The sequence below is a fragment of the Hyposmocoma kahamanoa genome, unplaced genomic scaffold (genome assembly GCF_003589595.1).
Source record: "Hyposmocoma kahamanoa isolate Upper Pololo Valley unplaced genomic scaffold, ASM358959v1 78, whole genome shotgun sequence".
Classification (NCBI taxonomy): Eukaryota; Metazoa; Arthropoda; class Insecta; order Lepidoptera; family Cosmopterigidae; genus Hyposmocoma; species Hyposmocoma kahamanoa.
The window spans coordinates 14,380,021-14,390,977 of NW_020653945.1; the positions used below are offsets into that span (position 1 = coordinate 14,380,021).

The 10,957-nt window shown below is 37.4% G+C and overlaps 1 protein-coding gene across 2 annotated transcripts; it reads left to right on the forward strand.

The window, feature by feature from the left end:
* Positions 1 to 237: 237 nt before the first annotated feature.
* On the forward strand, positions 238 to 9,961 carry LOC113232910 (transcription initiation factor TFIID subunit 6-like). 2 transcript variants are annotated; one of them, XM_026467809.1, is made up of 12 exons: positions 238 to 489; positions 635 to 923; positions 1,411 to 1,562; positions 1,801 to 1,980; positions 2,361 to 2,530; positions 5,580 to 5,730; positions 5,947 to 6,119; positions 7,493 to 7,665; positions 7,860 to 7,975; positions 8,086 to 8,163; positions 8,565 to 8,672; positions 8,965 to 9,960. In XM_026467809.1, exons 1-12 carry the CDS (start codon positions 253 to 255, stop codon positions 9,076 to 9,078), a joined length of 1,941 nt encoding a protein of 646 aa, XP_026323594.1. In that variant the 5' UTR covers positions 238 to 252; the 3' UTR covers positions 9,079 to 9,960. The 2 variants fall into 2 exon arrangements, with proteins under 2 accessions (XP_026323594.1, XP_026323595.1); XM_026467810.1 differs by lacking the exon at positions 8,565 to 8,672 and having other exon boundaries at positions 8,965 to 9,961.
* The last annotated feature ends 996 nt before the right edge of the window (positions 9,962 to 10,957 follow it).

Genomic DNA, 10,957 nt, shown 5'->3' on the forward strand with positions numbered 1-10,957 from the left:
TATAAATTCGTCCTTTCCATGGACAAAATGAGTGGAAACTCACGTCAATCAAATCACTCAAAGTCAATTCTATTCTATGGTCAACAGAATTGTCAAATTGTGTCAACGCGTACTGTTCTATGGTATAGTTTTATTTTACAAATAATTCTATAAACAATGAATTGTTGTTCAGATTAGTAGTAATATTTATCAATTTACCACAGTTGAGACGTTACATATAGCACTCTACCAATATTTCCGGCGTAAGACAACATGGGCGACGCCGAATTTGGATACGGATCCTCTCTTTCAGTAGATTCTATGAAAGTTATTGCAGAAAGTCTTGGTATTGCGGCTCTTGGAGATGATGCTGCTAAAGAACTTGCTGATGACGTTACATGTCGCCTGAAAGTCATAGTACAGGATGCTATGAAGTTTATGCATCATTCTAAAAGGCAAAGACTTTCTATCACTGATATTGATCATACCCTGAAGATCAAGAATATTGAGGTATGATTTTTACGTAATGTGGTACAAGTACACTTGTTTCACGATCCATTTATAAGTATATTCTTTTCCTTATTATTCTGTAAACAATTTGTTTATTGTCCTTTGTAACATTACCCTCTTCATCACATGTAAGCACATGTTTCAGCCACAATATGGATTTCTGCAACCCGATTCACTGCCATTCAGATTTGCGTCAGGTGGAGGAAGAGAATTACATTTCATAGATGAGAAAGAAATTGATTTATCAGAAATACTTTCCGCACCACCTCCAAAAGTACCTCTAGATGTGTCAGTTAGAGCTCACTGGCTGAGTGTGGATGGAGTTCAACCAACTGTGCCTGAAAATCCCCCACCTTTATCGAAGGAAGCCCAGAAACTGGAATCTGTTGATCCTGTTAGCAAACTTAGTAAACCCACAAATAAAGATGCTGCAGGTAATAATTATGTTAGCCTTAATAAATTTTTTCAATTTGTTTATTTAATTAGGGCACATTCTCATTATGTCGCGATGACGGATAGTCATGCAGTTTAAAATGTCGTGGCTTGTATATTTAAATGAAGTTGTTCACACAAAGAACAACATGATTCACTGTTGTTGACGACCTCTTTGACGTTATGACTACAGGCTGTCGTGACAATGGGAAGTGCCACAACAATAGTTGTCCCACAATTAATAAATTATTGCAATAAAAATTTCACGACAGAAAATCGCAGCTTCTAACGATTCTGTTGTACAAATGACAAGGTCGCTGCTGTGAACCGATAAATTGTTATCACAATCTAGTGCAAACAGCTACACACAACAGTTGTTCAATGATAAAAGAAACATCCATGACACAGTCACGACATATAGTCATGATACGGGAACAGGGTAGACACAACAGTCATCCAATGATTAATAAATCTTTTCTCGATTCTTAGGTAAACCAATGTGTGGTAAGGCAGCGAGATTAAAGGCATCAGAGTCTGTGCATGTGAAGCAGTTGGCCACTCATGAGCTGAGTGTAGAGCAGCAGCTGTATTATAAAGAAATTACAGAAGCTTGTGTTGGCAGTGATGAAGGGCGACGTGCTGTATGTACCTTAATTGTCGTAATAATATAATTATAATACAAAAAAGAACAGAACAGTAATATTAAGAGGCATGCCATTGCTGTAATAAAAAATAATAAAAAACCATAAACTTATATTTCATAATTTTTCACACAAATATTAATAAAAGTCGAAATAGAAATGATTCACATAATAGGATATTGATTAATGCCTGTGTATTTAAATGCATAGTCTTTAGAAATATTAAATTTGTTTTCAGGAAGCACTACAGTCACTTGCCTGTGATCCAGGTCTCCATGAAATGTTGCCTAGAATGTGCACATTTATATCAGAAGGTGTCAAAGTTAATGTTGTGCAGAATAATCTAGCATTACTCATTTACCTGATGAGAATGGTCAAAGCTTTGCTTGATAACCAGTCTCTTTATTTAGAGAAATATGTAAGTTTACTATTTTATTAATGTATTATTTAAGTATTTACTGTCAATATATTCGCCAATTGGAAATTATTGAAACATTTTCTCCAAATTTAAGACTAATATTTTTTAGTTGCAGTCATTTTAGGCTTAATATTTTTCTGCTACATATTGAACACTAACTGAAGGGTAAATATTTGTGTTGAATGAAATGACAACATTTTGGTGGAACTCTTACCAAAATTAAAAATACAAGTAATTTACAATACATCCAAAAAATCAAATCAAATCTTTGTCATTCAGAATTGAAGCGCCTCAGTTTATTTTTCCCGCTACATGACCTAATATGTTTGTAATAAATAATTCTTCTGTTCTGATTGCTAATAAAATTATAAATTCCACAGTTACATGAATTAATTCCGTCAGTATCAACATGCATAGTATCACGACAGTTGTGTTTGCGTCCTGAAATGGACAACCACTGGGCTCTGAGAGACTTCGCCGCGCGGCTCATGGCGCAAATTTGCAAGACTTTTAATACGTCTACTAATAATCTTCAAACCAGGGTTACTAGGTAAGATTTAATCATCAGCTTTTTGTTTACCACTGTATAGAGGGTGTCCCAAAACTCAACGTCAAGCGGTCACTGGGCGAGAGGTCAGGTTATATCAGTTCTGGTAAAAATTAAAAAAAAAAATCCATGTCACTGAGTTAAGTGATAATAGGCATTTTTTTGAAAATGTTGAAAATCGATACCCTAGACCACATGTTTAGGTACTGTCATCACAAATTTTCAAATTTTGGAGTGTTTTTTTTAGCGTCATCAAACAATAAACGTTATGAGTTTAGTAAAAAAAAATAAGTTTCATTGAGTCATAGCTGAAAAAAAATATGTCAGCTAGCTTTGACATTTCATATTTTTTAAAAAATGTACTACACTACTCTGGGCAAGTTATTTTAAAAGATGGGCCATATAATCAAGATTTCAAAATGGTACAATACTTGCCACTCTTCATTCCATAAAAAATATTATAACTTATTTTTTGCAAAAGGAGCTCGTTTTAAAAAAAACTCATGTCATGATAAATAATACTTTTGTGTGCTCAAAGATTGGCTTTAACATCGTGGAAGTGAGATGGTCATGTGTGATAGAGTGAGATGGATAGTGACAACGTATTAAACAAAATAATCTACCCTAACACATGTGAGTGTGTCAACTTAATAATTAGTTGATTGTTGTATTATAATAAATTTTAATCAAAATTAAACGAAACGAACTATTGTAATACTTTAATGTTAAAGTAAATGCTCAAATTGTTTGCCTTCGGCACGAATACAGGTTCTGCATCGCCTCACAAAAGATCTTTTTATCAATCGTGCGAATCTTCTCAAACTAATTTCTTCTGCTGCTTCAACAATTTTGTGGCGTAATTGGGCTAGATTTTCTATAGGTTTTGCATATACTTTTTCCTTTATGCAGCCCCAGTAAAAAAAATCAAGGGGGTTTAGGTCCGGAGATCGAGGAGGCCACAAAATTGAACCAAGGCGCCCAATCCACCTTCCGGAATATTCCGTGTTTAAATAATCACGTACAGAACGAGCATAATGCGCTGGGCAACCGTCTTGTTGAAACCACATTTCTCTATAGATGTTGAGTGGTACATCTTCTAGTAACGTTTGCAAATCGTTTTGAAGAAAATCTAAGTAGTTGTCGCCATTTAATGTTTCAGGCAACTCAAAACGGTCCAATTATTTGTCCATTTAAAATTCCGGTCCACATGTTGACTTTGAATTGGTATTGGGACCGGTCTTCACGCATTAAATGCGGGTTTTCCGTGTGCCAGTCATGTACATTGTGCAAGTTTAAATAACCATCTTTTTTAAATGTTGTTTCGTCAGTCCATAAAATTTTGTTTATAAATTGCGGATCTTCACGATTTCTCGCCAACATTGTTCTACAAAAATCCATTCTGAGAGAGTAGTCACGAGGTAATAAACTTTGTACACGTTGCACATGATACGGGTGATATTCGTGTTGCTTTAAAATTCAATGAGCAATCTTTTCGGTATTCCAGTGGCTCTTTCAATCGCACGTACTGAAGTGCTGGGATCATTTCGAATTTCTTCTAAAATTACGTCGTCATCGTCTCCTTGAGGTCTTCCACCGTTCGTACGAGCACTAGGCATTCGTCCTTCGGAGTATGCCAGGTGTACATTGACGAACACGCGGTGATCTGGGTGACGCTCTAAGTTTGGGTACCTCTCGCGATACAATCTGGCTGCGGCAGAGGCATTACAATGGCATTCACCGTAAGTAAGATGCATATTCGCATATTCTTCCGCTGTGTACAGATACGGCATGTCGCGAAACGTGTTAGTTTTCTAGGTTTTAAATCGAGTCCAGGAAATAAGCCAGGGTCGTCAACACAGATGCAATATCAAGTCCAGGGTAACACAAGCCAAAGTCGTCAGTACAAAAGTTACACGATTACGAGAAGATGCACAGTAAACGAAGGAACGTAGCGTACTAAATGATAATAACCAATGATCAATAATAGAGCATCGGCGTCACTATCCGTCTCGCTCACTCTAATTCATGTCGCACAGCGGCACTATCCATCTCACTCTACCACATATGACCATCTCACTTCCGCGATGTTAAAGCCAATCTTTGAGCACACAAAAGTATTATTTATCATGACATGAGTTTTTTTGAAACGAGCTCCTTTTGCAAAAAATAAGTTATAATATTTTTTATGGAATGAAGAATGGCAAGTATTGTACCATTTTGAAATCTTGATTATATGGGCCATCTTTTAAAATAACTTGCCCAGGGTAGTGTAGTACATTTGAAAAAAAAAATGAAGTGTCAAAGCTAGATGACATTTTTTTAAGCTACGACTCAATGAAACTTATTTTTTTTTACTAAACTCATAACGTTTATTGTTTGATTTGTGACTGCAATAAATAGCATGGTTATTTATGATAACGTTAAAAAAACTCACTCCAAAATTTTAAAATTTGTGATGACAGTACCTAAACATGTGGTCTAGGGTATCGATTTTCAACATTTTCAAAAAAATGCCTATTATCACTTAACTAAGTGACATGGATTTTTTTTTAAATTTTTACTAGAACTGATATAACCTGGCCTCTCGCCCAGTGACCGCTTGACGTTGAGTTTTGGGACACCCTGTATATGTATGTAAGTCATAGTTTCCCAAAGTGGTCCCTAAAGCCCTCCAATGGGCGCTGAAGAGTCCTCGGGGGCGGTAGGGCCTTGAAAGTAATTGCGGGTGTTGATGCTGTCCAGAGGGTGCTACCGCACTTGAAAAAATCCTGAATTATCTATATAATCACTACACTTTTTTTTCTTGTGACTTTTTGTGTTAATGTAAAAAATACGTGTTTTCAATGTTTTTTGGCGGTGGGCATTGAAATTTTTTTATCTTGCCTAAGTGGGCACTGAGCCGAAAATTTGGGAATCTATGATGTAAGTCCTCATGATCTACGTGTGAAATGCGCGCCTGGACGTCGAATTGCGGGCACCAGGTCGTTACACCATACCACCATAATTCCTAATGAATTGTAGATGAAATTTTGTCATTGTCAATTTTTTCCAGATTGTTCGCTAAAGCTCTACAATGTCCGTCACAAACAAACAATGAGTCAGGACCATCTATGGCGAGTATGAAAGAATCTGAAAAAACACCTCTTGCGTCGCTCTACGGCGCCGTTCAAGGTTTAGCTGAACTTGGACCAGAAGTAGTGAAGGCAAGCCTTTTTTATTGCTGATCGTGCACACAAATACATGAATTTACAACACAATCGTCGTAATAAAAACTATGTACATACATATATTAAGACTTCTTTTGAGAAACAACTCTCTACCTGATCAGTCACAACACAAAACGAGCCCTCCAAACACGCAGGTTTGCATTATGCACAAAAATAGGCACAATCTTAATTTCAGCAGCTATTCTTGTGCAGGTGTTCATATTACCCCGCGTGAGATGGCTCGGCGAGCGTTTAGAAGGCGCTTTGAGCGGAGTGGGAGGCGCGGATCGCTTAGCAGCGGGTAACCTCAAGCATCAACTTCTTAAAGTCTTAGCGCCCGTCGTACGTCAGCTGAGACAACCGCCTGACGTTGCCGAGGATTACAAGTAAGTGAAGCATGGATTGTTAAAATGTTTAATTAGTTACTTAAACATTGTACGGACAACAGAACATCAGACTACACATTTTTGTTCGAAAATCGCCTCCATTGCAACGGAACAAGATACGTCAATGTGTAGCTTGATGTGTTGGCCTGTGTACATAAAGGTATTTTTTCTTTATGATAATTTTATTATTTATCATACTTAAAATTTGATACATTACCATTTAATCAATATAAAACGATGAGAAAAAACACAAGGAACGAATTAGCATATGAGTGTAGACACTGATTGATGAGGTAATACACATTCACGGCGTGCGTGCTGCATTAACAATGCACGCCACGGCATCTTAATCAGATTAACGTTGCGTGATCTATACACGGGCTTTTATCGAATTACCTAGTTTGATCGAGCTTTATAACACTGTCTGCACATAATTTGTTAAAACCTTAATGTCTAGAATCTTGGGGTCAAGATGGTCTTTGTGATGCCTTTTGTGATGTGATGACTTTTGTGCAAAAATATTTATTAAGTTAATGTTATATTATAGCTTATTCTCTATTATAGTTTGGCGTTATAGCCAATGCCCAAAAAATAAATATGAAAATAAAAACTTATTTTTTTTGTTTCTTGCTTATTTTATTAGGATTAATGAATACCTATTTAGTAGCAGTAGAGCTCCTTATGAAAGAGTTCATCTAGGGAAGTATAGCCTCCTTACCCATTTCTGCCGCCCACCAGTAATGTGAGCATTACTGCGTTTCGATTTTGAAGGGCATGGGTGCTGGTGAAATTACAGACGCATGGGACTTGTCAACTTTGTGTCTCAGGATGACAGGCGCAGTGGCAGTGCCTCTCAGATTTTTGTGATTTAAAGTTCTCTTTTGCGATCTTAATAAATTTTATTTTGTTCATGGTAACGTGGATGGACTTATTTGTCAACTATATGCCGTCAATTGCCCCAAAATAAATACAGGGAATTCCCTAGTTTAAGATCAGGTAATTAGTGTGGTTGTGTGGCATATTATTTATTCAAAAAGTCACTTTCTCAGTTTGATTATTTGTGTACTTGAGTTTTTGCGTTCAAAACATCTTGTCCGGAGAATAATAATAATAACGCACACACTCAACATATCCCCGCACTAGGGAAACCCTGTGTCGCGGGTGCCGTGGACACACATAGACAACTACAAATTACACCCAAACTCAGAGAAATAAATGTAGGCCATACAAATATTTCTCCCAGCCCGGGAATCGATTCTGGGACCTCTGCGTAGCAGCCTGTAATGGTAACCGTTCGGCCACGGAGGCAGTTTATAGGCGGTGTACAGATTTAAGATACGGCCCTCGTTATTTCATAATGCCATGGTTAACAGGCGTGAATACGGCTATCTGGGTCCGAGCCTGCAGCAGATGGTGAGCAAGTTGCGCACGTCACCGTCCGCTGGTGGTAGTGGCAGCGCAGTCGCTGTGGTCACTTGCACCCCGCCTCTAGTCCCCACAACACCTTCCCCCGCGTTCGTCCAAGCTCCGCAAGCTAAGGCTGTTGGTGAGTACAGAGATTGTGATAACTATGAGAGCAGCCGCACAGAATTTGAACTGCTAGCGAATCAGATACGAACATATAATGTACTAGTTCTTAGTAACCCGTGCGCGCAAGGTATGTTTCAAAACGTTTATATGTTCTTGGCAATTTGTGAAAATAATTAATCTGTAATCAATAAAATACACTGAATAATACAGAAACAGTGGCTACTCGCAACGTGGTGATCAGCGCGTCGCCAGTGCTGCAGACACCAGCGCCCGTCACGCCACCACCGCAGAAATTCGTCATAGTCTCGCAACAGAAACCACCACAGGTATTTTGTTATTAATATCCATTGCAATTATGGCACTTCCTCTTGCGAACGGCGGCCTTACCTTTTTTAAATAGTATTTTTTATTAAGACACTGTTTCCTGAATGTTCAGGTCCAACCAGTCAGCGGGCCCGGTCATATCATGGTCCATAGTTCGCAGCCAACTTTAGTAAGAAGTCAGAATGTGCAGGTATGTCAGACGTAGTTCGATTGTACCTTCCAAATTCTTCCTGTATGAAATTTTTTGTATGAAGCATGACTGAGTAATTTTGAATCAGTTGTAGCATGAATAGGAGTGAATTAGTAATGCATGATAACTGGCAATTCCTGTACATTGAGTAAATAAACATACATAATATTGTCCAGGTAGCTGCTTTGTATGTACCTGGTAACTGTAGAAATACACTCTAAGAATGTATGATCGAAGTTTTTATAAATAATCCCCTGCCAAAGTTCTGCATGGCACAGATCGAATGCTATAAAAATCTTAGATGATGTCTGCGCGCATGTGAGATGCGAGTGTATAACTAAGTTTCTAGCAAATTTGTAAGAGGAAATAGGTTTTACACCGTTGTGCATGTTTGTGCATAGTCGGTGGTGGTGACGAGCGGACCGCCGGCGGGGCAGGCACCGCCGCAGAAGGTGGTGGTCGTGGGCATGCCGCCGCAACAGGCTCAAATCAACGCCGGCGTCAGCCAGGTGTGTTTCTTATCTAATTATTAATTTTCTATATTGATAAGAATCCAGAACACGATATACAAATTACCTCCTGTTTTGTTAACATTTCAAATGTATTGGACAGATTTTTATAATTTAACTTACTTGTAAATCGGTTATCTGTTGAGCAATAACACGCACGAAAGCCACTTCAAAGCTTTAAAAGCATGTAGAGTGTAGATGTTAACTAATCTATTTAAGTTACATGGAATAGCTCTATTAATTATATAAAAAGTCTATTTATACTACAATAGCAACGTTTGTTTCCGTGTAGGCACCCGTCTCAGTGGTAGCGAAGCCAGTTTTCGCAAGGGGTGGTGTTGCAATTGGACCCTCCCAGCCACAACCTCCACCGCCTGAGCTGGACGATCTGTCACACCTCGCCTGACAGGCACCACCACGTTACACTTTAGTCATCAAGCAATACACTCGAAAAAAAACGTAACTTAACTATTGTCAAAAGGTAAATCGCAAGCCGAAAATGTGTTTCCGTTAGTTGAAAGTTATTTATATAAAAAGATGGATATATATCAGAAGTTTTGGAATGTACAAAAATGTCTAAAGAAGTAAGACACTGCACTTTCCGCCTTAGGTTTAATTTAGTTCGCGGCAATGACCAAATACGTAGTTTATTGGAATGTTTTCGATGTTTTGCCACGAATTGTTTGAAATTTTATTAAGAAACCATATATAATTAACAAAAGTTTGTTGTGGTGTAAAATGGTAGTAACAATGTACACCGTTGGGAGCTGTCGTGATGAAATAAATCTCCCGTGAGAAATAAATCGATCCTCTTTCTTCAATGTTCAACTTTGTTGCTCTTATTAGTTACAGATATTCTATCTAGAAATAAAAAAAATTTTCTTCACAATCACCAGCTAGAATACCTGAAACTTGCAGTATAAGATCTTTTATATCCTTTTATATCCTTGTCACTTATTAAAACTATAGTGAATAATGAACGCTAGGATTTTATTAATGTAAATTAATTACCATGTTCAATTGCAGACCACGGAAATTGCCTTTGATTTCATTGTGTAACTGAAAAATCTCACCACATTCAATAACAAATAACTGCCACAGGCAATGAAAGTAATGACTGAAGTTCAAGCTACTATAAGTTAGGTTATATACGTATATTTTGGGGATATTTGAATAATTACATGTTAATACATAATATAGGGTCTAAGTTCGTAAGAATTTGTTTGAAATCCTTTCTATATTTTAAGTGTATGAATCCATAATGTGTTAATAATATCTGCAATAACTAACGAATAGCAAATTGTTACGATTTTCAATGATGTTTATAAAGAGTAAAGGTAATAATTTATATAAGAATAAAGGTAATAAATTGGAAAAAAAAGGTTCGTTTTCCTTACATTTTTGCTTAGAGAAATACTAAAACAGCACGCACAAAGTACGGTCGGTACAAAAAGTATACAGATTGTACAGTCAACATTTCTAGATAAATAGCCCTCACGAATGGTCAATACAGCGGGCCATTGTATCAATACGATACGAATAGCGCACGATTCAAAGGGTTCGATTACTGGTATAGTTGCATGGGAACGGGTAAATAGGCACCGAATACTCACATAATAGGCAAAATGCTCGGTGAATGAATGCCCACTCGTCTGAATTGATAAGTGGGCTGTGCCGCTCGCGTGGGGAGCTCGTGGCCGCCCGCCCGCCTACTGTAGGGGAGTAATTGGGTATCTATGCCTACAACTCCAAGCTCTCTCTGAGTCTATAAAATAAACGTTTCATGCGTAATTGGTTGATAAACTTATGGCAGATTAATTTGTACCGCAGCTGTTAAAAATTTGAATTTGTAAAGCGGGTTTTCCCCGGCTGTTAAAAAAAAGAAAAATTTTAACTTGATACATGTTTACCTATAATAATAATATCAAAGAATATTTACTGATAATAAAAATCCTTTTATACGAAGTGAGACTTGCAAGGATGGGTTTACACGGGACATGTCTCGATTATGGCAACTCTCCAGCACGTTAACATAATCAAATTATACGTTATGGACATGTCTTCAATTAAAAATAATTCAAATTTCGAATTCAAATATTTCTTTCAGATAAAATCCATATAGAGTTAGTAAACCAAACAACTTAAGAACTAGTGCTAGTATTAATATTATTATAATTTGAAAGACTACTTATACATTTAAGATAGTGTGGCGCTCTATCCACCTACGCAGGAGTGGCGAGTCCCACCGATCTTTAAACACACACGGGATGCCGTTGCAGCTATCA